This window comes from Aulonocara sp. 'chitande type north' Nkhata Bay, linkage group LG17, assembly GCF_057382095.1.
Source record: "Aulonocara sp. 'chitande type north' Nkhata Bay isolate Kocher_YH1m ecotype deep benthic linkage group LG17, A_spYH_male_GT1.1, whole genome shotgun sequence".
Taxonomy (NCBI): Eukaryota; Metazoa; Chordata; class Actinopteri; order Cichliformes; family Cichlidae; genus Aulonocara; species Aulonocara sp. 'chitande type north' Nkhata Bay.
The window spans coordinates 21,986,689-22,013,627 of record NC_141360.1 but is presented as its reverse complement, the minus strand read 5'-3'; the positions used below and the strand labels follow the sequence as shown (position 1 = coordinate 22,013,627).

The following is a 26,939-nucleotide window of genomic DNA, read 5'->3' as shown; positions in this document are numbered from 1 at the left end:
CCCCTTTAGCTGCAAGGTTCAACCGGTTTTGCTTTCAGAGAATCTCTTCTGCATACTTTGGTTGCAGTGAGTGGCTATTTCAGATACTGTTGGCTTCCATTTTCCTCTGACATCACCAAGACATTTTTGGCCAGAAACTGCCGCTCACTGAACATTTTCTCTTTTCAAATCTTTCTTTGTAAATTTTAAAGACGGTTGTGCAGGAGAGCAGATGGGCAGTTTTAGGCTTTGTTCAAAGTCCCTTAAATCACATTTCTCCCCTATTCTGATGTTTAGCTTGAACTTCAGGAGGATTGTTTTGAATGTGTTCGAATGCTTAAATGCACTGGGCTAATAAAAGGGCCAGTGGGTGTATGTGCATCAGTAAATGAACACTCTTTAATTTTTAATCTCAGACGATACTGACAAAAAATTTATTTAATTCTCCTCTAAAATATTGAGCTTTCTGTTCCAGTGATGGATATTCCTGTTAAACATAGCCAAAGTTTCACATAATGAGATCACTTTATGTGCAGTGAGCCAAAAGCTTCACAGGTTAAACTGTCTGGTCTCGAAATGATGTCACATATCCTTATTGTAGTGATCTCAGCACATAGCTGAGCACTGCAGTCCCGTCCTGTGAGAGGCAACCAATCAGAACAAAGTTGGTTCAAACAGGGGGAGGAGCCAAAGCAGCTGCAGCAAAGAAGAGTTTAAAACAAATAAGGATATTAAAAATAAATAAATAATACAAAAAAAAATATGTAAAAAGTAAATATTGAAACTTTACTGTTTTACATTTCAAATCTTTATTTAAACTGTATTAAGCACAACAAATGTAATGTATAACGAATTAAAACATAAACCTGTTAAAACCGCATGATGCCAAATAATTAAAAGGCTCTGAGCACAAGCAGTGCTGTGGTGGTCATCCTGTCACGGTCAGGTCAAATAAATTCAGAGCACCTAGAATCTCTTTGGTCTGGAACATTTTTGGCAAACTGAGAAAGCAGCAAAAAGCGCCAGCTGGACCACAGAAAACGCCGGACCATGTAAAAATTTAGCGTCTTGTCGATGTGCAGTTCAGCCCTTTGACCCGGGTTTGAGGGTGCTGAAAGGCTTGGAGTTCCGAAGCGAGCCAGAAATCTCCTGCAAGAAGCCGGTGAGGTGCAGATCCTTCTCAGACTTCCTTCCGTCAAAGATGACGACAAGCGTAAAGTGCGGCTCCGGCCGCGTCAGGTAGTATGTGCTCTGGACCTTGTCATCATAGAAGTGCACCACTTTGTCCAGAGTGTTGAGTTCAGCGGCGCGGTCTCCCATCATCATGATGACGTTGGGCCAGTGTGTGAGCGGCCGCTCTCCCGATGGCAGTGACACCACAGCGGGGAACTGCTCCACGCCCTTCGGTGCTTCCCGGTACGAGTGTGGGTGGTGGTAGCCGTGACCCTGGAAGCTTTCCGAGCCGCGGTTGTCAAACACAAGCGACACATTGCTGGCATCGTGTTTGCGTATGAAGGTGGAGATCTTGCCGTAGTAGTCCGGGGTGGTGCGGGCCGTCTGCGCCCTCATGTCAGCCGGTACCGTCTGCTTGCTCAGAACTTCGTGAAAGTAGAAGCTGAACTTGGCGAGCAGTGTCGCTTGGAAGCGCTGCAGCCACACATAGAGGTGCGGAGGCTGCACTGCCTTCTGGGACTGACCTCCGAACAGGTGCTTGCGAGTCTCCTTCTGCCGCTGGAACAGCTGACCCCAGGTGAGGAGCTTGGAGTTGGCACCGTGCAGGCTGAGCAGGGCGGGCAGGAAGTGCCACTCGGACAACTGGGCTTGGCAGCGCAGCAGCTGTGTCACTACGTCCACCTCCATCTGGAAGCCCTCCTCCACCCGGCCCACAATGGGATGGTGAAACCTGGAAGAGCAAAAAAGAAAGAGAAGGAGGTGAGGAAGTAAAGAAGGAACCAATCCATCAGTCAGTCATTATTCCTCCTGTTGGGTCTGACATTATTCATCTTTTCCAGGCCTGAAACAAACACACACTGAGGCTCCAGTGAAACAATCACTTCTGAACAGTGCTGACAGACCTGCAAAGGCAAAATGTGAAGAAGTTTTGAGGGTGCCAAAATAAAATCTCTCTGAGGAGACAGAATCCTTTATTTTCTCTTCTGGCCTAATTTGCAGAAACCTCAAAGCAGCTGAGACAAACGTCTCCCCCAGATCTGCTGACAAGGCAGAGAGAGAGAGCAAGCACGTTACAGTTTCTCGCCGGTTCATGGCTGGCTGACCCGTTGACGTGTGGCGCGTCACGCCGCATTCCGCTGCAGCTCCGTCAACAGCTCACTCGCTTTCTGTTCCTGCTGTGGCTGCAGCACGCCACTTTGCTGACACGTCTCTGGGGAAAACACCAGATTCCTGAGCTCAAAGTTTCCCTTCAACAACCTCAATATGTCACTCTCTCCCTTTCTCTCTCGCTCTTTGTTTTTTACACTTGGGTCCAGAAGCTTTTGAATAATGACACAATTTTTGCCAGTGTGCACCACCACAGCAGGTTTTAAATTAAACTATGAAGAAATGATTTAAGTGCTGACTTCCAGCTTTAATTCTAGGACTTTAATTTAAATACTGCATTACCTGTTTAGGAATTACAGACATTTCTATGCACAGTCACCTGGTCTGTGTCAAAATTGTGTCGTTGTCCAAATACTTAACCGTACATGTTTGGGGTTTTTTTTAATCTCGCTTTTTTATAATCAACATCAAAGGACCAAACTACCTGGGTCTGGAAGTCTTAGTTGCTACAACTATGTTAGTTGTAGTAGTTTCGAACTGTTCCATTTAACTCTTACATTGCAAAATTAAAAGATTTTCTTCAGTAAAAGTAATCTGTAATCAGATACACACTTGGAGCTGTATTTCTGGAGGACGACCTCGAGCACTGTGACCAGCTCCTCAGAGTTGACATTCTTCTGGCTGCCCAGTGAGTGCATTTTCTCGTACAGGTCAGCCATCTCCATGCGGGCCTGGATGAAGTGGCAGAGCTGCTCTGAAAGGTGCGATAACAGGTCCTCCAGGTAGGAGGCGGAAGAGGAGGAGTTCAACTGGCCGTGGCGCCCCATCATCACCACCTTCCTGAGTTCGTTGTACAGCGAGGTGTAGATGGTGCGGATGGAGTCCTTCCGGCTGAAGAAGGACTGGCCACCTGCAGAGAGAGGGGTGTGTGTCAAGCTACAGAAACACTTAGGTGCTGCAGCGCCACCTGGTGGTGGAAATTAAATTTGGAGTTTTAAATGTTTAATTGAGTACAAATAATGGACAATAAGAAATCATTGCTTACTTATAATGAAGATGAAAACATAATAAGTCTCAGCTCAGACTGGATTAAAATTCTGACTGAAGCAGCGATAAAAACAGTTGGAGCTGTTGTGAACAAACGTTCTGCAAGGTGTGATGCAGGACATCCATCGAGGACATAAAACAAATTATAAAACCTAAAACTCTGCATGCACAGCACTACATTTAAAAGCTGTTTATTAGGAGCAAAAAAAAAAAAAAAGATAAATACTTAGAAATGTTTATGTTCACAGCAGGAAAAAGGAGTAAAAACCCTGAAATCACCATTATGGACTGAACCCAGATTTCCCAAAACATTCCCATATTTGACGTTTTAAAGAAGGTGTCATTCTGAAGGAGACCACTCGCATGAAATATTTCACCACAGGTTAAAGGTGAATGCTCAGAACAGACTTGTAGTGATTGCAGTAACCCTTTGCTCTAAGGGGAACCACACAATTCCAACATTCCTTCCACAGCATGAGCGCCACAGGCCATTTTATTATCATGAACTGACATTCATATTTGCAATTGTTCTCCTAAATTTGCTATCATTTCTTACAAATAGATTTTTTCTCCTAGACTTTCGTTTACTTATAAACATGCTCCATTGTCCTGAATTTTTTTCTTACAAATATGCCATTTTCACCTGAAACTTTTTCCCCTCATAGATTTGCGCGTTTTTTAAAAAATCATTTTAATTTCATTTAATGTCAATGAAATCAATTACACATCGACGAATTATTCTACCTTAGTACATGCACAGACCCCATATATACTCCATTTTATCTGCTTTAATCCACCACACCCTCCGTGTTATGGTGGTAGTTATACAGGGGACCACAGCAGCAGAGAAAGCTACCTATTTTCTGTCCCAGGAACGTCATGTTGTGGTACACCTTCTCCGCCGCGGCCAGGTGAGCCAGAGCGGCCAGCAGCGCGCTCCAGATGCTCCCGCTGCTCCTGCTGCCGTCCTTCTCCCGCTCCACGTAGTCCTTTGCTCGGTCGAAGGAAAACATGCCGAGCTGGGCGAAGAAGCTCTCCAGGATGGCCCGCTCCCGGGGAACGGGCCGCAGCTCCTCCACCTCCATGGTTCGCAGATACCCCCGAGCTAACTGTTAGCAACGGGAAGTGTGTGTAAGAAAAAACACCAACTGATAAATAGTGTGGTTAAAAGGCTAATTTTACATACTGATCCCAGGAAACCCATTAAATATAAACGTGAAACAAAGAAATTAAAACACGTCTATTTAAAGCTAACAGGCCAAGTGCAAGACGCCATATTGACTACGCCGGATGTAAACACTACGGAAAGCCGCGGACGTCAATTCATGAAGAACCTCCTAAATTGGGGGCGATAGAGGAGGGGGTCTTTTATTCAGCGGCGGATCTAGAGAAATTTTCTTAGGGTGGCATGAGCGTGGCAAAGAAATCAAATGGGGTGGCAAAATCAAAGCCTTTTTTTTTCAAACACACATGTAGGTGGTTACATATGGTTAAACTAATTTAAATGCAGTAGGTATACACGTTTTTCATATAAATATAGTCTATAACTTAATTATTATCTGTAGCCCACATAATTACACACTTTAGTTACATAAAACATGTGAGTTTTGATGCTATGTACTGTATAGCCTGTATAATAAATAAATATGTAGCCCAATAAGTATAAAATCCAGAAAGCTACACAACATTGGGCGGTTCATTTACAAACACAAGTCTAACTTAAGTTTCACTGTTTTTTGTTAGAAAACAATCACACTGTTGGATGCTTTAAATTACACAAATTGTCAGAAATCTGCACTGTCATGAACAAAAATTTAAACCTAATTTTCATGATTTGTTGGATTAACCCACTGAGGTCTGAAATACAACCGGCCATTTTTGACTCCTTTTGAGTTTACGTTTGTATTTCACCCTCAGATTGTTTCATTTTATTTTTTTCCCCTTGCCTCGTTTGGTATCTTTTCAGCTCAACTGAATTTAGTTGTTTTTCACTGGCATTAGTATTACTGATCTGAAATCACACAAAGAACTTAAAATCCTAGTTGTATTTTTTTACTGTAAAAAAACCCACAGACATGCTGAGTAAATTTTTACAACTTGAAATGCAAATATAATATAATTGTACATTTTGTAAACTATTTAACTATTTATCTAAAAATGCAGCCAATACACCTGCTGTTTTTTCATTTTGTGTAAGAATTTAAAAATATTACTAAAACTAAAATGAGAGAACAATCAGGTGTCGCACTAAGATGCCCCACAAATGATGTGTGCCAGTAAAAAAAAAAAGTTTCTCCACCAAAAGACAGAACAGCACAGGGATAAACCTGCAGGCCCAACACTTGGCAGGCCTGACAATAGGAGGTGTATCACTCCGCTGGTTTTCTACTTAGTGACAGTGTTTACATTGCAAATGTGCCTTTGTGACATTCATTAGTGCCCTCACTGACACACAAAACAAAACGACTACACAACAGAACAACTACACAAGACAACAAAACACACTAAGAATCCACTCCACACTAAACTTCACAAATCTCCCACATCTAAGCTCTCTCTCTCTCCCTTGCTCTGTCTCGCTGCCGTTACCGTCACTCCTAAAACTTTTCCCTCTTCCTAAACAATCAAATCCCACATGTTGACTTATTTTTTTTAATTGGTCGACATGGTGCATTTTTCCACCAAAAAGAAATAGGGTTTTTTTTTCTCTTTCTTTACTGTTTTCGTGCTGTCCTTAGAAAACGCTTAAAACACGCACACACAAAAACGTGACGACAGTATTTAGTAAAGAGCGTGGCTTATATATATTATCATAACTCTGGATTTACTGGCCTGTAATTAAAATTTAAAAACTTTAAAGTCTGAACTTTCAATGTGGGCTGAAATAGAGAGTCAGCGTGGCTGCAGCTTGTTGCTATGTCAGCTTACATCAGTCATGTGATTTGGAGGTGCAGCGTGTCTGTGGACCACAGAGGGTTAATAACAATCACCTTCATTCCATTTCCAGAGTGTAACAACCAACCACCTGTTTAAAATCCGAAATTCCCATGGTGTTGTTCAAAATATGCTCTGGCACAATTAAAAGCATGGCTTGCTACTGAAAACAAGAAAAAAGCTGTCCTGCTATGGGCTGAACCATTTGTTAATGGTGCAGGGGAGGAACACTATCCAATATATTCAGTTTTAGCATTTATATTCATTGTTGACTGTAACTACGCTCAAACTGGTAATGCTATCTTATTTGAATAAACAACACTGTCATATGCAAAACTGGGGTGGCACTTGGGGTGGCAAGGGATCATTTTAGGGTGGCACTTGCCACCCCATGCCACCCTTCTAGATCCACCCCTGCTTTTATTGTTAATTTATTTTCACTGTCTTTAATTTGTTATAAAAATCCAGATTTTTTAAACTCAAATTTCCAAGAAAAAAAAGTCAAATTTACAAAAGTAAACTGACAAATTATTATGAGTTATTAATCCCAGGAGTTCAAATATATAAATTAATATGTAAATTAAATACAACATAACTTTAAGAAGTGAAGTTATATTGTTCTTTGACTTAAAAAAATATTTTCGCCAATATTTTTCCCAGTTTTCCTACACGTTACTATTTTTCATCATGTATCCCCTCTAAGTAACAACAGGAATGAACCAAATCCCAGGTTTAGACTTATTTTTCACTTTTATTATTGAAAGCATATTAAAGTTATCTTTTGTGGGGCTGAAACTGTGGAAAACCTCCCAATACTTTATCTACAGTTAATGTTTTTGACACAGTTATTTAACAGAACTGTTTTGTGCTTTTTTGTACTAAATAACACTCTGAATATGTTTTATATTAATTGGTTTTTGTTTTTGTTTCATATATATTGCTGTTATATGTCCTCATTCTTGTTGGCTTTTAACCGGGCCCTGAAATATGTTGCAAGGACTAAAAATAAATGTAAAATTGATGTTGCTGTCAGGGGTGTTGGTGAAGATATATAACCTTAATATCACTTAAGCCAGGGGTGTCCAACTCCAGGCCTCAAGGGCAGATGTCCTGCAGGTTTTAGTTGTGTTCTTGATCCAACACAGCTGATTTCAATGGCTAAATTACCTCCTCAGCATGTCTTGAAGTTCTTCACAGGCCTGGTAATGAACTAATCATTTGATTCAGGTGTGTTGACACAGGGTGATATCTAAAACCTGCAGGACACTGGCCCTTGAGGCTTGGAGCGGGACACCCCTGACTAAATCTAAGCACCAATCAAAGGGGATGAAGTTCCTGTAGTTCCTCTAGTGGCCACTTGATGCTGCTTCAAACAGTGAGTCAGCTGCCATAGACTCCAATGTTAACGTGTCCAACTTCCCAGCAGACATAAATATGGTTACAGCCTGATGCAAGAAACAACTTAGGCCTGTCCTAATAGGGTCACTTCCAGTACCAAAAAAGCGGCTTGGCAGTGACTAATCCCATCTTTTATATACAGTCTATGGTTTAAAGTTTGGCTTGCCCATTGATTTCCCTCAGGATTCATTTGCTCCAAGAGTCTTTGGGGATTCATATGTGCTCAAATTGTGGTCATAAATATTTTGTACTTGTAAATCAAATGCATATTTGTGTACTGAGTTTTGTAACCTTGTAAACCAAAATATTTGAAAAATGTTATGTTTCTGCATCTATGTGTTAGTTGAAAGCCACATGCAGCCAGGGAACCCGAGCACAGAGTTTTACATGTAGTTTTTTGCTTTATATCTGTAACCAGACCTTAACAAAAATAATTGTAACTTGTGTAAATACTTTTACAAACACAAATCTTTTTTTACACACACAGAAATTCTCATCTGTAGATGCACAAGCATAACATTTTCACATATTTTGGTTTACAAGGTTACAAAACTCAAATACTCACAAATATACATTTGATTTACAAGTACAAAATATTTATGACCACAATTTGAGCCCATAGGATTCACTAAGCTCCAACATCATGTCATGGTGTTGAAGTCCCTTTCAACAACTACACTTCCCATGAGTCTTGGAAATACAGAATATTATAAGGTCTTTCTCTCTAATTCTCTCTTAAGGCTCTCTCTCTCTCCAGGGGTGGATCTAGCCCCCCTCTTAAAAAGTTACTGCTGCTTCAGTTTCGCACAAACCACATCTCCTCTGATCCTCCTCCGCTCGTCGCTGCTCGGTAGGTGGCATAATCTCTCTTTCCTTCAATAGCTCTCCCCTAGTGTGTGTGTGTTCATAGTTTGATCTCAGTTAATATTTTTGACTGATAGACATTTATGGTGTGTATTCAAAATAAACTACTGATATTAAATCACCACTATGACTGTGTGTGGGTTTAATATTGGAGCATAAGACCAGGCTACAAGAAATTTGAGCTGTAAATTATCCGCAGGTTTGTGCACCTGTGTGAATCAGTGGGAGGAAGATATAATTAAACAAATTCTTGTTTTGAGTATTTAGTCTATTGTAATTTGTTAAAAACATTAAATCATTTTGCTTTATAGTTTTGGATATACACTCTACGGCCACTTTATTAGGTAGACTTTTTCAACTCTTTGGTAACACAAACACAAACATTTATTCAGCCAATCCTGTGGCAGTAACTCGATGCATTTAGATGTGGTCAAGATGACCTGCAGACATTCAGGCTGAATATCAGAATGAGAAAAAACATTATTTTAACTGGGTTGAACGTGGCGTGGTTGTTGGTACCAGATGGGCTGGTCTGAGTATTTCACAAGCTGCTAATCTGGTGGGATTTTCTAACACAACCATGTCTGGGATTTACAGAGGACAGTCCAAAAAAGAGGAAAATATGAAGTAAACTGCAGCTCTGTGGGAGAAAAAGCAACAGTAACTCAAATAACCACTTGTTATAACTAAGGTATGCAGAAGAGCATTGCAAACTCAAACTTTGCACACAGGCTAAAGCAGCAGAAGACCACATTGGGTGCCACTCTTGCCATCTAAAAATAGAAAAGAAAACAAAGGCTACAATTCACACAGCCTCACCAAAACTATGCAATACAAGACTAAAAAATGTTTTGTGGTCTGATGAGTCTCAATTTCTGCTGCTGGCTGAAACTTAAGTAATTATAACAACAACAAAACAAAACAAAAAAAGAGTAATTATAATATACTTTTTTAAAATCCCAAGATTGGTATTTTTTGATACAGAACTTTAACATTATTTAAACGCATTTAAACACACGGGGTAAAAAGATATGAAATTATGTCATATATACTGTTTGATAACAATATTGTAATTAAGTAAAATCAAAATAAATAGAATACAGTAAAAAGGCACACATTTAAATGAAAATATTAAGTAACAAAATCACACGTAATCAAGTAAAAGCAGAAACTTTTTTTTAAGTTTTTAATGCTGGAAAGAAAAAAACTAGTTACTAGTAAAAAGAAGATGGAACAGTTATTCTACATCACTGCTGTGGTGATGCTGTCCCTCTCAGAAATGAGCATAATTGGCACATCTTTTGGTCCTTTCCAGAAAAACCAGGCTGCATCATAAATGGTTTATGGGGTTTTATAAAAATCGAGGTGTTTTTATGATGAGACACAATCTGTTCTAACCCTGGTATTAAAAGTGTGTAATGTGTACAAACTGCTCCACATTCATTACACAGAAAAGCTTTTAAAATGCTGGCAGATACAGAATCACTTTTATTAGCCTGTACAAATGCAGTGGAACAGAAATACATCTGATCTCAACAATGTGGTAGTTAAAGCTGAGCTGAGCTTCACAGTCAACTATAATTAGACTTTAATTTATGTGCAAATACCTGTGACACAGTGAATATCCCCTGAGCCTCAGACTGACTTTCCATTCGTAGTGGTAAATAGTAAATCACCCCACATAAACCAAAATAAGGACAGAAGAGTTGAAGGTAAACTGACCTTTCTTATCAGCTGTACCTCAGCTGTACCTACGTTCATCATCTGAAAACCATGATCAACAATGTGGAAAGATTTAAGCCTTTCAATCAGTTTGAGTTGGGAAGATTTCACAGAATATTAAGGCCATGTCAGAGGATTACCAGAGTGGGTAGGATTCATCCTCTAGCAACCACGAATCGTCACACAATAAAATGATAATTCGCACAGTAACTACAGAGGTATTTGAAGGGAAAATGATCAAACCGGTGGATAGATACTTCTTGTTATTTGAAGCTTGTGAAATCTCCAACTGTATTCTCAATAGGACATAATTGATTTGACTTAAGTGTGTCAATCTTTGAGTTTTCATCAGACACCCGATAAAAAAAATTCTGCTGTGATGCAAGACAAGAACAGAGGTCTCTCTGTGCTCTGCTGTCAGGAAGAGAAGTATTGCCCATGGGATCATAGATTAAAGGCTGCATTTTGAGCGGAGCTTTAACCCTTGTGTTGTCCACGGGTCATTTTTGTCCTCTAAAGAAATCTTTTGCTATCAAAAATGTATTTGTTATTCATCAAATGGGCTGAAAATAACAGAAGTTATTCATTACTATACTATGAATGATTGGAATAAGTTTCAAGTAATTTGATTTATTTATGTGGTTTTTATTGAATTTTATAACGTTGTTGGCCCTCGTGGACAAAAATGACCCCAAAGTACAAAGTGTTGCAAAGAGCCGTATTTTCACACCATACTGTTTTCAAACATCTTTGATCTTGGATCACTGATGTGTGGGGTCAAGCACTGGTCATAACAACCACAACAGGCAGCACAATGAGGAGGCAGGTGCTCTATATTCAATGAAATTTTATTTATACAGCGCCAAATCACAACAACAGCCGCATCAAAGTGTTTCGTATTGTAAGATAGACTCTACAATAATACATACACAGAAAGTATCCTCAAAAGCCTCCATTGCACTGGAGATTTGCATACTTTGATGAGCATACTTTTTTTTACCATGTTGTGCAAAGCAATGACCAGTAGGACAAAGCACATATTGTCCTCTAGTATAATGAGGAGGGAGAATCAATGTTCAGGAAGATCCAGGGTTAGAAGATATAGAAAATATTGTCAATATTTAGAGCACATGCTACCCTTTCTCTGAAAAAGCACATCAGCCACCTGCAGAAGTGGAAGAAGGCTATGAAGTGAAGAAAAGTGATGAAGAATCTGAACTATGTTCAAGTAGGTTCTCAGGCATCCAGGACATGGTAGTCTGAGGAGCTTGGAGAGAAAGTGACTGGGCTTCTTGAAGTTTCTTGAATTTTCAGAATGTGAAACTGAAATAGAAGATGTGTCAGAGGACTACACATCATCCATTTCAATTATGATGAAGACAAAGAATCAAGCAGGAAAGAGGAATCAGCTGAGACAGAGGAATATTTGCAGTAACGTGAGGAAACACTGATCTGGTCTTCTAACCTTCCCAGTGACAGACGATGCATGACTCTCTCATGTGCCTCAGAGAAAGATGATCTACCACAGTCCAAGCACATGTGCCAGGTCCCATACTCCTTCAGTGGCTTTTCTACTCGAGTACTGAAAGCATTATACACAGTGTATTCTGCTTGTATTCTGCTTTTTAACGTTCACATGCCAATGGATGCATCAGAGACCAAGTTGGGGTTCAGTAACTTGCCCAAGGACACCTTGGTAAGAACTCCAGACTAGACCACACAGAGATTGAACCAACAACCATCCAATTAGCAGATGACCTGCTCTACAGCCAACTCAATGATGAACAAGGAGGGACAACAAGAGAGGAAGAAAAATGGACCGAATGCAGCTGTAGGCATATGTGGGTGTGTTGATTCTTACTGCCGTGCATCCAGTAGAGTCGCTACGGCCAGTTTATGACATCCTGAGTCTGGTAGAGAAGTTTTCATGCTGACACAAGATTAATCATAGAAGCACAAAAAGGACATAATTTCTTGATAAAGACACAATAGATGATCGTCGTTCATGACACAAACGTGCTCCCATTTGAGGTGTATGATGTGTGTTGGTGTTGACTTGACTTGAAACACAAGTGGGTGTTCCTCCTGCTGTGATGTAAGATCCTGGTACTGATGTGACTGTATGAGCACCAAGTCCCCTTCAGAGGACTCTGTCCCCTCCAACAGAACATCCAAGTAAACCAGGGAACTTTGAGACAAAAACATGGGCAGCATGTGATGCAGGTCCAGCTGTACATGGAACATGCTCGTGTGCGATGGCAAACCGTCTGTCCTGCAGTCAGGACACGAGTTGTCCCTAACATTGCAGGTTTCCAAAAGAAAACAATCACCTGTAACAGCTTGTTTACTGTATATGCCCCTTGGCCTGCAACTGCAGAAAGAATGCTGTCCATGATGGGACCAGTGCAGAGGAATAAACCTGAGCTTCCTCCTGCACTTGGGTCAAATATGGACACGCCTTTGTCCTCATGAAAGTTTGCCTTCACTCAGACTCATGCCCTCCTACCATGCCAAAATATAGAAAACTGTCAGGCAATGAGTTGGAATAAAGTTGAATAAAACCTTGAAACACAGAGATGGATGATATTTTATACTTGTTGCTTCAAAGCAAACGGGGTCATTTTTGAGCCCTGAGGACCACAGGTGTGATTATGTGCTGCCATTTAAAATTTATAGATGGTTCAAAAAAAGAATTCTCACTAAAGTTCAACATACAGCACTCTGTATGTTGAACTTTAGTGAGAATTTAAAAAAAAAAAAAATTTTTTTTAAATATTTAATTTAATTAAATATTTAATTTTCTTGTTTTATTTTCGCTAAAAAACAGGGTGTATTTTTTGTAAACAAGGTCTGGTGGCCCTAAAATGTAAAATGTTGGGTAAATTATGTGTTAATGTGTTGGTCTTAAGTAAAACTAAGGTGTAACACTGAATTGATTGACAATTTATACTTTATACTTTAAAAAAACAGTCAAATGAAGTGGGGACATTTTTGACCCCTGAGGACCACCAGTGTGATTATTTGCTGCCATTAAAAATTTTCAAACGCTTGAAAAAAAACTTTCTCACTAAAGTTCAACATACAGCACTCTCTAGTTATTCAGATAGTCAAAATTATCTAAACAATTAAATATTTAATTTTCTCAATTTGTTTTCGCTAAAAAACAGGGTTTATTTTTTGTAAAGAAGGTCTGGTGGCCCTAAAATGTAAAATGTTGAGTAAATTTTGTGTTAATGTGTTGGTCTTAAGTAAAACTAAGGTGTAACACTGAATTGATTGACAATTTATACTTTTTACTTTAAAAAACAGTCAAATGAAGTGGGGACATTTTTGACCCCTGAGGACCACCAGTGTGATTATTTGCTGCCATTAAAAAAATTTAAATGGTTCAAAAAAAAAATTCTCACTAAAGTTCAACATACAGCACTCTCTAGTTATTCAGATAGTCAAAATTATCTAAACAATTAAATATTTAATTTTCTTTTTTTATTTTCGCTAAAAAACAGGGTTTATTTTTTGTAAAGAAGGTCTGGTGGCCCTAAAATGTAAAATGTTGAGTAAATTTTGTTTTAATGTGTTGGTCTTAAGTAAAACTAAGGTGTAACACTGAATTGATTGACAATTTATACTTTTTACTTTAAAAAACAGTCAAATGAAGTGGGGACACTTTTGACCCCTGAGGACCACCAGTGTGATTATTTGCTGCCATTAAAAATTTATAAACGCTTGAAAAAAAAAATTCTCGCTAAAGTTCAACATACAGCACTCTCTAGTTATTCAGATAGTCAAAATTATCTAAACAATTAAATATTTAATTTTCTCAATTTGTTTTCGCTAAAAAAACAGGGTTTATTTTTTGTAAAGAAGGTCTGGTGGCCCTAAAATGTAAAATGTTGAGTAAATTTTGTGTTAATGTGTTGGTCTTAAGTAAAACTAAGGTGTAACACTGAATTGATTGACAATTTATACTTTATACTTTAAAAAACAGTCAAATGAAGTGGGGACACTTTTGACCCCTGATGGCTCACATTGTATGCAAATCGGGAGGACATCAGTTCTTGAAGATCATTGGAAGCTCAGAAATTCCAAGAAGAATGGCAAGAATGATTATAGATATTATTCTGTTTCATCAAACGGTAGGACATCGCTTTCCATGTAGTCTGTCTGTAAGGGTTATTTATCTGCTGCCTTATGTTTTACTTGAGTCCAGCTTCTTAAAGAGTAAGCTGCAAATCCAAACAAGCAACACTACAAAAACTCGATTACACCAATTTTTGCAGGGTTGCTCCACATGTTTCAAAATCGGTTTCAAGATTTTTCAAACATCCAAAAGACGAACGTCAATGTAATTTTAAGTTCCACGTATGTGTGCACAGTAAAATTTTGTCGCATGGAGTCACACAAACCACCTGCAACTCAACACCTCAAAGACTAAGGAACTGGTTGTGGACTTCGGGAGGTCCAGAGAAGGTCCACTGCCAGTTCAGATAGAGGGGGAGGAGGTGGAGGTGGTCAACAAGTACAAGTACCTCGGGCTGTGGATGGACAATAAACTGGACTGGTCATGCAACACAGAGTACCTGTATAAAAAAGCCCAAAGCCGACTGTACTTCCTCAGGAGGCTGAGGTCTTTTAACATCTGCAGGAAGCTCCTGAGGATGTTTTACCAGTCGGTGGTTGCTGGAGTACTTTTCTATGCTGTGGTGTGCTGGGGGAGCAGCACAGCAAAGAGGGACTCATCCAGGCTGGAGAAACTGATCAGGAGGGCTAGCTCTGTGGTCGGCATGAAGCTGGACACTCTGGTGACAGTGGCAGAGAAAAGGACATTAAAGAAACTGATGGACATTATGGACAATGCCAGGCATCCTCTGCACACGGCCATAAACAACCAGAAGAGTCTGTTCAGTGACAGGTTGCTTCTCCCCAAGACAAGAACTAACAGACTTAAAAACTCCTTTGTCCCACACGCCATCAGACTGTTTAACTCCTCTCTGGAGGGGAGAGGGAGGGGAGACAGGAGGACAAAGGAGGGGGGAACAACTAAGCTGTAGTGCCTCTGCACCTCACTGTACAATACCTTGTGCAATACTTTTGTAAATAGTCAACAGTGCAATAGACTCAATACTTGAAATGTGCAATTCACTTGTATTTTTATTTTTTATTCCTATTTATTCTATTTATCCCCTTTGTATATTTTATTTATATTTGTCTCTGTATTTATATATGTGTGTGTGTGTGTGTGTGTGTTTATATATATATATAACAGTTCTGTAACTGTAACTTTGGTCGTTGCTGTGCTTTTTTTGGAAGTCGAATTTCCCAGAGGAACCCACCCGAGGGATTAATAAAGTTCTATCTTATCTTATCTTAAATGCCTTTACATGCCAGGAAAACTAGATATACAAAAGGCATGAACCTCATTGGTCAAATTCCAGAAATATTGCCAAATTATTGTAAGGAGGATCATGAGCACCTCAGCAAGATCTTTAAAAATAACGTTGTGGGTGTTTAATTATCCAGTCTGAGCTGAGATGGATGACTCTAATGGGGTGCAGCGTTAGTATTTTCTTTTCTTTTTTCATTTTTATACGGGACTCAACTGCCTTAATTTGAATTTTTTTTTTAGTTTAAAACACGAAACCTTTGGAATGTCTTCTGAGTAGACACGAAATTATAAAAGTTTTTAAACCAGAAATATCTTCATAAATATCTTCAATACAGCTATCAATTAAACACAGTTATTAATTGATGAAATATTCCGATTTCGCCTGTGCTTTGTCGTGTTTCTACCTATGCCGACCTATTTAAAAAAACAAAAACAAAACCCTAAAACAAACAAAAAACAAAAAAAGAGCTGTAATTTGGGTTACTGTCCCTTTAAGAACTCAGTGGCTGGCTGCCGGAAGTGGGTCCGTCGTGTTTTCTCCCTCCGGCAGGTGTTTTAGCCTGGAAGCTTCAGCTGAGCTTCTGAATTCCGTTTGGTTTCACTGCTAAAATCTTTTTCTCTTTAATTATATTTGTAAGAAACACTACTGTTAGTTGTTCCACTTAAAATATAGAAAGCTAACCTTCTCGTTAAAGTAGGGCGTGTAACCGACAAGTCGTGATGGCTCAGGAGATAAACGGTGAGTTTATATATGTATTTTTAAAAAATGTTTTTTAAGTACCGCTTAAATATATTCCCATGTACCAAACTGACACTTCAGCCCGGTGTTTGATATTATTTTAGAGTGTTATTCTGCTTTGAGAACACTTAGTTCTCATATTTAGGTGTATAATTTCAATGTTAGGGAGGTCTGATGGCGCTTTGTTTTGGTTCCGCTCTCCTCATGACTCTCTTCATGGCAAATTAAGAGAGTGGTTCTCAGGCAGTTCATTTAAACAGAGCAGAGGGAGGATGAGTACAGGCTAGCCTGAGGTCAGCCAGTGCCAGGGGAGAGTCAGGAGGTTTGAAATGAGGCGGCATAAGGGTGTTACCTGAGAGGTGTACCAAGCTGGGCTCTCTGCTTCAGGCTCCAGGAGGCGAGTTTTACATGTCATGTGACTCTTTCTGCACAACATGATTCCTATAAGTGCCACCTATTCCAAGGAATGGTATTTTTTTTAACTAGCATATTTTATTATATGTAACTTCAAGGTGCTTAATACAGAAAATAACAAACCTTAATGCTGTGTAGTTTTACAATGCAAGCAAAATACAGCAAAATAAAGCATAAAAAGAAGTTTAGGCTGTATTAGGGTTATATTTTCTGCTCTGAGGCACTGTTATGAAGGAGAAATGAAAGTCTAGGCAAAATGAGAACTTTTACTTTGTTATTAAACATGTTCTGACCAACTTGAAGTAGCAGTATCGTTTTCTTACAGCAGCAGAAACTATCTAACAAACACTGACGTGACTCTGTCCTCCTGTCCTGCAGCACGGGCCGTCCCTCAGCATGGACACTGAAAATGACATCTTGATGAAGGAGTCCATCAACATGATGATTGACATGATCGTGCTGTGTGCCACTTTGGCACTCTCTCTCTTCTTCTGGATCCTCTCCCTCACGATGAGCACGTTCTACGGTGAGCTGTCCGCCTGGGAATGTTTTCACTTTAAGGGTTTTCTTTTCCTTAAAACTGCCTTCAAACAGGAAGTTAATCCATTAAATCATGTGCCCCTCCATGTGCCCTGAATACCTTTCACACTAACTTTGATTATTTTTTTTTTCTCCTGAAGTGGGTTAAAAGTTGAACAGACCTCAGTACCATTTTTCACAGTCATGCATGGACAGAGAGAGCGTGGCAATGAGGACACGAGGCGTATGTTGAAAGACAAACTTGACAGCTTCAGGAAGAAACTCAGTTCCTTGTATGTGTGCACATACTTGGTGAATAAAAATGAGTCAGGGTCTCTGGTCTTTCTTTTGAGCAACATTATAAGTAAAGTTTGGGTTTCGTGCTGTTACTCAAATGTTTGTGATTGAGCATTTGTTTGTGCTTCAAGCATTAGATTTTCAGAATCAGAATCAGAAACTTTATTGTCATTGTCACGAGAACAACGAAATGAAGAATGGTCCCCGATCATTGCATCATCCCTAGCAATATCAAAATATCAATAAAACAATAAAATTCAATAAATAAAATAGATAGAATACTTAAAATACTAATAAGATGTAACAGTAAAACATTCACATACGTTCCCACACACATGCTTCAGACCGTGCATAGATTAACACAAGAGTGGCGTGATGGACATTTTTTTGTAGTATTCAGATGTGTTATTGCAGTTGGATAACAGCTGTGTTTGAGTCTATTAGTCCTTGCTCTGATTGCCCTGTACCGTCTGCCTGAGGGCAACAGTTCAAACAGGGAGTGGCCAGGATGTGAGGTGTCTTTTATGATGTTTTGGGCCTTTTTAAAACAGTGGGCGTTGTGTAGAACTTCCAGTGTGGGGAGAGGGCAGCCAGTGATCTTTTGGGCGGTGTTAATGATCCCTTGGAGTGCTTTCCTCTGAGCCCCTGTGCAGCTAGTGTACCAGATGCATATGCAGTAAGTTAGAACACTCTCAATGGTGGCTCTGTAGAAGGACACCAGCAGTCTCTGTGTGATGTTATTCCTCCTGAGAATTCTCAGGAAGTACAGTCTCTGTTGGGCCTTTTTCAGCAGCTCGGAGGTGTTCACACTCCAGGAAAGGTTCTCCTCTATATTGACTCCCAGGATGCGGAAGCTTGCCACCCTTTCTACACAGTCCCCATTTATGAATAGTGGTTGGATCTCTGCCTTTTTCCTTCTGAAGTCTATTATGAGTTCTTTGGTTTTTGAAGTGTTGAGGAGGAGGTTATTGGCCTTACACCATGACGTCAGCTGCTCCACCTCGTCTCTGTACGTAGACTCGTCTCCCTTGGAAATGAGCCCCACCACTGTGGTGTCATCTGCAAATTTCACAAAGATGTTGCTGTGGTGGCGAGGAGTGCAGTCGTGTGTGTAGAGAGAGTAGAGCAGTGGACTGAGCACACAGCCCTGGGGTGAGCCAGTGCTGAGACTCAGGGCTGAGGATGTGTGATGGCCAACTCTGACTCTCTGTCTACGGCCCGAGAGGAAGCTGTTGATCCACATGCAGGTGCTGTATGGAAGCCCCAGGCCTTGTAGCTTGGCCACCAGCTTCACAAATGACGAGAGATGTTACAGCATTTCCACCAAGATTTTCCTCCCCTCTTCTGCCTTCTTCTTCTCCTTCTTATACTACTTCCTCCTCCTTCTCCTCCATCTTCATCATCCTTTGTCCAATATCCTCCATCACTCCTAAGCTGTCCGTCATATCATTTCTAAGCTTCTCCTCCTGCTCACTCCCAGTGAAAATCTGAAGACCCCCACCTTGGCCTCCAGTCTTTCTCTCAGTACCACCGTCCCCACACAAAAAATCACAGTGGGTCTCACTACCATCTTGTAAATCTTCTGCACTCATCTCCACCTGCTGCACCTGCCACATTTAAATTATTTCAACAGCTTACATTATCGAAGCACATCAGCTCATTTCACGTCTCTCCGGTTTTATTTTGAAATCATCATCATCAGATAGATTTCCCTTCTACAGCTGTCCCCACTGAAATCAGTCCCTGCATGGTTTTAAATTAAGACACAGTTACTGGATTGTTACACTTTGAGTGACCTGACACTGTTGTTGGAGTTGATCACCTCCAAAGCCCACAATGAGCCAGAAAAAGCCAGAATAATATGCAGCAGCTGCAGTTTAATCAGTTATATTTTAAAAAAAAAGTGCATCTCATTTCTTTTTAATATTTAAATAAAAACTTTTTTTTATTTAAAAATAAAAACGGATCTTTACATGCTTCAGTAAATCCTTCAAACGATCAGTCGGGTGGAGAGGTGCTGATGGTAGTCTTGGTGTGTGTGTTTGTTTTCAGGCACGCTGCAGCCTGTGTCGCCGTGGCGTTGGTTGTTCTCCATCTTGGTACCCCTCACGGTGACGATGCGAGCGCTGAAGAGACGCAGTCTGGACCGATCGGGAGCGCTGGCCGGTGAGTATTTGTCATCACCTTTACCCACCTGCGTGATGTCGTTTTGGCTTCCTGGCTCGCTGCTTAGCCGTTATGAAGTCATTTCGAGTGAACATTAGAAGAGTTGTGATGTTTGGTGTGTGTCTACACTGCGTTAAGTTGCTTCATTGTGATTGGTTAATAAAGTGGTGGGTGAGCGTGTTTTGGTTAGTTTTTTTTTAAAGGGGGATATTCTATGACCTTTTAAAATAAAGAGGATTCTCCAATACTTACATAAGCGATGCATTTAAAACCAAGGACTGTAATGCATTTCCAGCTCTCGCATCAGAAAACAACTAGACCTCTTACTACGAATCTGCAGATGACGCACAGATCTCGTCATGTGACCCATTAAACTGAAGGCATGTTGGTCACAGAAGACTTGTTCTCATATGCTTGAGTTAAAGAGCAGAAAACTGGATTTCTGGCCACAGTCATGGACTTTAAAGATCTAAAACTCATAATCCACATTAATGTTGTCACAAAATCGCCCCATGAACGGACTCAATTCTCACATTAGACACCTTTTCATTCCTGAATCGGTACTTGTAATGTAAACCAGAGCCTGAATTCGATAAAGTTGTGAAAATATGTGTAACAGACAAGCAGAGGGAATTTTTCCACACGTCTCACGTTGCTGTCTTTAGTTTGAAATATTCAGCTTACTGCTGATATCTTCCATTTGATGTTTATTTTGTGGAATTTGTTTACAGTTCTGTGAAAAAGCATTTGCTCCCATCATTCATTCAGGATTTTCTGGTATAGAGCAGATTTCATGGCTCCATTAAGCATCCTAAAGCAGCCTCAAACCATCACACCACAACCACTACGTTTGACTGTTGGTATGATATTATTTTGATGAAATCTTGCATTAGCATCTACAGAATGCTTTCAACAAACTCTCGGGTATCATCCAGATTTTTTTTTTCCCCAAATATGAGCCGAGCCTTTGTGTTCTTTTAGCTCAGCACTGCTTTTCTCCTCGAACTCTCCTACTGTTGCCATTTTTTGCCCAATCCCTTTCTTATTGTTGAATCACGAACTGTGACCTTGCAGTTCTTTAGATGTTGCTCTGGGTTCTTTGATGGGTCGTTGATGACCTCTTGGAGTAATTTTGGTTAGCCAATCTCTCCTGGGAAGAATCACAGAGGTTCACTAGAGTGCCAAAGCCTTAGAAATGTCTTTGTAACCCTTTCCAGACTGATTGAAATCAATGACTTTGTTTCTCAGCTGTTTCTTTAGATTCTGGCATGATGTGTTGGTTCTATTTGAGATATTTCTTCATTCAGCAGGTCAGGCAGTGAAATTGAACTCGGTAGTTAATTACAAATAATTCATGAGTTACTTTTTGACATGGGCCAGGTACGTTTGGTTGACTGTTTCCCTTAATAAATGAAATCATAATTTAAAAAGTAGATATTGAACTTGTTCAGGTTATCTTTCTCTGATATTAAAATTTGTTTGATCCAAAACATTTAAATATAACTAATATGCCAAAAAATTAAGAAATCAGGAAGGGGACAGTTACTTTTTCACAGCACTGTAAGTTTTCACATGTGAAGTGACAGTCATTAAATTCTTGAAGTTTTCCTTGAGAGTTTTGATTTTTGCTTTTTATGGATTTGACATTCAAGCAACTTAAAGAAGTCCAGACGCTTTTCTTTGCAAGCTCCTTTGAGCCACAAAAGACCTCACAATTCTGAAAACTGAGTCACGAGGCTGCTGCCTGAAGTCGAGGCAATTATGAAAAGAACTGATACTGATCTGTTTTATTACACTGCTGAATGATGCCTCTGTGACGCTCAGGCGATCTACAGTATATGAAGAAGGGAGGTGATTTTTCTGCCTTCCAGGAAACGCAAGATGAAACTATCTTTATGGGGTGTTTTTTTTTTTGTTTTGTTTTTTTTTTTGTAAAGCTTGACATCTTCAGCTGGGTTTGTTCTTTTTAAACATTTGGCAACAGAACGGCACGCTCTGAATGACTGGTGAGCTTGCGCTAACATGCGTTTCTGTGCCCTCAGCCCTCCTGGTGGGGTTTGTGTTGACGATGGCAAACTATAGCTTCTTCTCCACTCTGCTGGCCTTCTTCATCACCTCCTCCAGACTGACCCGCTGGGGAGGAGCGCAGAAGAAGAAGATCGACGCCGAGTACAAAGAAGGTGAGAGACGTAAAGGCCTCACAGGTGCTGCAGAGACTGGTGGAAGCTCTGTGACACAGTGAGGAGGCGGAGCCACAGAGAGAATGAGAGATGAAAACACTTTTGATGTCTTACTCAAACTAGCAGCACAAAGCATCCGACCATTAGCTTGTGGGTGAAGTAAAGCGTCCATCAGCAGCTCCACTGACTGAAACGGAGCTGAAGCTGTGCATGCACTTGTGTTTGTAAGAAACCAAATTTAAAGCTGATAACAAACTTTGCTGCCATCCTCAACAATTCTAACAGACACACCTGTAACATGCACAGGTGTGTCTAAGCGAGGGAACAGGATTTTGTTGGTTTTTTTTAGGGTTTTTTTAGTTTATTTAACAAAAAGTTAATATGTGCGTAATTACTGTGTTTAAAAAATAAATAAAAAAATTCTAACTAAATGATGCATTCTCATAAACTTACAATCAGCTCTGTGTTTTATCTTTTGAGAAGGGATCCCCTTTCCCCAAACTGAAACAAAGAGGTAACAGACATCACAGTCATCTTAATAAAATATCATCTTCTTCCTCCTCACCTTAAGCCTCGTCTCCTGAACTGAAGTCAGGGCTCTAACACACGAAAACATACGTAAAATAGCTAATTTATGTCCGATATTCTCACAATTACTTATCGTCAACAGATCAGACATGAGATGGATAAACAACAACAACAGCAGCTAGTTATAGGCTAAGATAAGTTTTCCAGCCTCTCCCAGAGTAAATAAAGGCAGATCAGAATCAGAATACTTTATTGATCCCTGGGGGAAATTATTTTTTGTTACAGTGCTCCATTTTAAACCAACATTAAGACAAGACAGACAATACGCTAACTAAGAATAGTACAATATATACATATATATACATACATACATACATACATACATACATACATACATACATACATAAGTCACTTATAAATAAATATTTGGAAAAGAAACATGTGTAGTTGTAGCAGCAAACAGTGTGTTAAGTGGATGCGTTGTACAGGGAGATGGCCACAGGCAGGAATGATTTCCTGTGTCGTTCAGTGGTGCTTTTCGGTAATCTCAGTCTCTCACTGAACGAGCTCCTGTGACTGACCAGCATGTCATGGAGTGGGTGGGAGGTGTTATCCAACATTGTCTTTATCTTGGACAGCATCCGCCTCTCCGACACCACCTTGAGGGAGTCCAGCTCCATCCCCACAACATTGCTGGCCTTACGGATCAGTTTATTGAGTCTGTTGGCATCTGCTGCCCTCAGCCTGCTCCCCCAGCATGCAACAGCATAGAGGATCGCACTGACCACAACAGACTCATAGAAAATCCTCAGCATTTTCTGGCAGATGTTGAAGGACCTCAGTCGCCTCAAAAAATAGAGACGACTCTGGCCCTTCCTGTAAAGTGCTGTGGTGTTTTTAGCCCAGTCCAGTTTACTGTCAATGTGTACTCCAAGGTATTTATAGTCCTCCACAATGTCAACACTGACCCCCTGGATTGAAACAGGGGTCAAGTGTTTCCTGGTCTTCCTGAAGTCCACGATCAGTTCCTTGGTCTTTGCCACGTTGAGCTGCAGATGATTCTGCTCACACCACGTGACAAAGGAGTCGACCACAGCCCGGTACTCTGTCTCATCATCCCTGCTGATGCATCCAACCACCGCAGAGTCATCAGAAAACTTCTGAAGATGGCAGGTCTCTGTGCAGTGGCTGAAGTCTGTGGTGTAGAGGGTGAAGAGGAAGGGGGAGAGGACAGTCCCCTGTGGTGCCCCTGTGTTGCTAATCACCTTGTCAGACACACACTGTGGGAGACGTACATATTGTGGTCTTCCTGTCAGGTAATCAACAATCCAGGACACCAGAGAAGCATCCACCTGCATCGCTGCTAACTTATCACCCAGGAGGGTCGGCCTGATGGTGTTGAAAGCACTGGAAAAGTCAAAAAACAGATGCTTCTTACCCGGCATTCACAGCTGAGGTAAACGGTGAACTGACGTATTTCACTGTCGGGGGAAAGGGTCACTTTGCCGTCAGAGTACACTGACAGCAAATCAGGAAGTGTGTTCACAAACAACAGTAGAAACGTGCACTCCGGTCACAGCTTTTATGGAGTACAGTCTAACTTTAATACTCGGATCTCTTGTAGCTGGCCAAAATGCGTTTGTCCAGCAGCCACCATAGCTAGGATCTCTATTTAATTGGGAGGGGTTAGGAAATAGACCTCTGTTGACCATAATCTGTAATCTGCTGGCATCTAGTGGTGAAAATGTAACTTTAAATTTAATTATTTTGCATATTAAGTTTATTCATATGAAATTTAAATAAACTAATAACATATTTTACATTATTATACTAAATATGTTTATTTATTGCTTTTTTAATGGGCCAATGTGACGAGTTTGTTTTTTAAATGATCTGTGGCTGAGGAAAAAAAAACGAAGCATCTGATTAGTGACTCCCCTTGACCCACCGCCTTTTACCTGGGCTGCTTAAACAGTTGTCCTGGAACAGTTTGAATTAAATGTGAATTACTTGTTTTTAGGAGGTCAGAGGAATTGGGTTCAGGTTTTCTGCAATGGAGGTGTTCCCACTGAGCTGGCGCTGCTCTACATGATCGAGGTAAACTGAGAAGCACAGGAAATAAGCTGCTCTGTGTGAGTGTAATGTTAGTAAAGTTATTCATTTCCTGCTCGTGCTTCAGGTGGGTCCAGGTGAGATCCCCATCGATTTCAATAAGCAGTACTCTGCCTCCTGGATGTGCCTCTCCCTACTGGGCGCGCTCGCATGCAGTACCGGGGACACCTGGGCATCTGAGGTGGGGCCAGTCCTCAGCCTATCAAAGCCGAGACTCATAACCACTTGGAAGGAAGTCCCCACAGGTGAGGAGCCAGTAAGAGGGTGGGGTAATGATGTGAATGTTCCACTTTGTGTTAAAGAGGGGAAAAGTCCCACAGCACAGTTCAGATCAGACTGGGTTTTTTTAAAGTTGTGAAGCTCAGGACTCCTGAGAATTGACTCTTTTCCATGAAGCCAAACACACAGATTAGATTTTCACAACCGTTCATCAGGACGAGGAGGCGTGATTGTGAGCTTCATTAATAATGTGACTTGTCACATTGATTTATCTGAAGAGTCCACAGATGAACACTTCTTTTCATGCTGTGTGGCATCTCATTAAAAGGCTGTAGGTACAGAAGATCAGCAGTAAACAAAACATGAAATCATTTTTTTAGATTTCAGTTGACCTAATCATGCATCCTTTTGCGCTGAAAATCATTTTTAGATAAGTTGCCTCATTTTTCTGGGGCTTTTTTTCCCTGCAGGAACAAACGGAGGCGTTACTCCCATAGGATTGGTTGCCAGCTTCCTCGGTGGGGCAGCAGTGGGTGTGGCTTACTTTGTGACGCAGTTGCTAACAGTCAGCGACCTCCACCTGGCCGACCCCCAGTGGCCGATCGTCGTGTACGGCGGCGTGGCCGGCCTGCTCGGGTCCATGCTGGACTCTTTCCTGGGGGCGCACATGCAGTACTCAGGTGGGTTTGAGCCAGATCTCATGTGAATGTTGTTAAGTGTTTGCATACGTAGAGAAACTTCCTGATCTGCCACACAGCCTCGGATTCTGTCTCGCAAACCCAGATGTGTCAGACAGATTCAGATGTCGCGTTCATACTTTGAACCTTTAAAATGTTGTTTGACATCATTTACTGACTGAATCTCAATCCGGGCTCACATTTCAATATGAAATGTAATCAGATTACAACCAGCCTCTTTTAAAAATGCCCTTAAAATCCATTTAGTTCCATTTCAGCCTCATCTTCACTCAATTGTTCCAATAATCTCCAAGATCCAGCTGCAACAGATGTTTTTCATCAGTGTGATCAGTTACAACATGATCAATGATTGATCAGTGTCTGAAGCTTTACACAGATCAGTTTGATTTAAACACCAATTCTCAGCAACGTACAGCAAATGTTTGCAGTCTGACTGCTGAGTTACAGAGATGAGATTAAAGTTCAGTTTGAGCTGATTATAAATCAGATGTAAGGATTTTTCCTTTCCGCTGTTGCCAAAGTGCCTGCTCATATGGTGTCGTCTGATTGTTGGGTTTTTACCTCACAATGTGAAGCTCCTCGATGATTTGCTGCTGTAAAAAATAAGATTGAACTGAATCTGATGCTGAAGCTTGACGTTCATACGGAGATCAGAGGAAGCAGGAGAACAGTGAGTGGCTTCCTTTTAGAGTATTAAACATGCCCAGTTAGAGTGAAGTTCTGCAGTTTCTTTCCCTATAATAGTGAAGTTGAACCATTGAACTCAGCGGCCCTCAGAGATCAAGCAGCTTTTACTTCAAATCCCAGCTCATGGAGTTCAAACTTATCACTAAAAATTAAACAGAATTAAAACATAGCTTCAGAGGGGCTCTCCTAAACCTCAGTCCCTGTTTAGCTTGACTGAAACAAGTAAACCGCATCTGCAGACTAATAAAAAATTAAAAAAAAAAAAAAGAAAGAGTTTAATTTTTTGGTAACGTTTTCTGCAGCTGGGATTTCCTTTCGTGCAGTGACACGCAGAGATTTTCTGACTTTTCTCCTGTGTCCCCTCAGGCTTTGACGCGAGCATCGGGAAGGTGGTGAGCTACAGCTCCGCCACCACCCAGTGGATCTGCGGGAAACCCATCTTAGACAACAACGCAGTCAACCTGTTCTCCTCTGTCCTCATCGCGCTCATCCTGCCGGGGCTGGCCTGGGGTGCGTGGCCTCGATAGACTGACACTAAAAAGCAAAGTTCACAGTTGTCTGCCTGTTTTATGACCTGCTGGCTGCCTGAATTAGTGTTATTCAAACATTGACTAAACATCTGAGACCAACATTTTTTTTTTTTTTTTTTTTTTTTTAAACAAAACAAAAAAAGACAGGTTTTAATAACTGAGCCACACCTGCACCATCAGCTGCACCCACACCATCAGCTCAAAGCCACTGTGTTTTTAAACATGACATGTTCAGGAGGC

The 26,939-nt window shown here is 40.6% G+C and overlaps 2 protein-coding genes across 2 annotated transcripts; one reads left to right on the top strand and one right to left on the bottom strand.

The window, feature by feature from the left end:
- Window positions 1-398: 398 nt before the first annotated feature.
- Window positions 399-4,627, bottom strand: kics2 (KICSTOR subunit 2). The gene is made up of 3 exons (XM_086269861.1): window positions 4,163-4,627; window positions 2,872-3,169; window positions 399-1,882 (listed from the first exon to the last, which is right to left on the bottom strand). The coding sequence occupies exons 1-3, from the start codon at window positions 4,389-4,391 to the stop codon at window positions 1,063-1,065; spliced, it is 1,347 nt and encodes a 448-aa protein (XP_086125987.1). The 5' UTR covers window positions 4,392-4,627; the 3' UTR covers window positions 399-1,062.
- An 11,489-nt stretch (window positions 4,628-16,116) lies between these two features.
- tmem19 (transmembrane protein 19) lies at window positions 16,117-26,819 on the top strand. The gene is made up of 8 exons (XM_086270186.1): window positions 16,117-16,349; window positions 17,142-17,289; window positions 19,632-19,745; window positions 21,788-21,925; window positions 24,474-24,550; window positions 24,633-24,810; window positions 25,255-25,464; window positions 26,536-26,819. Exons 2-8 carry the CDS (start codon window positions 17,160-17,162, stop codon window positions 26,694-26,696), a joined length of 1,008 nt encoding a protein of 335 aa, XP_086126312.1. The 5' UTR covers window positions 16,117-16,349; window positions 17,142-17,159; the 3' UTR covers window positions 26,697-26,819.
- Window positions 26,820-26,939: the final 120 nt, after the last annotated feature.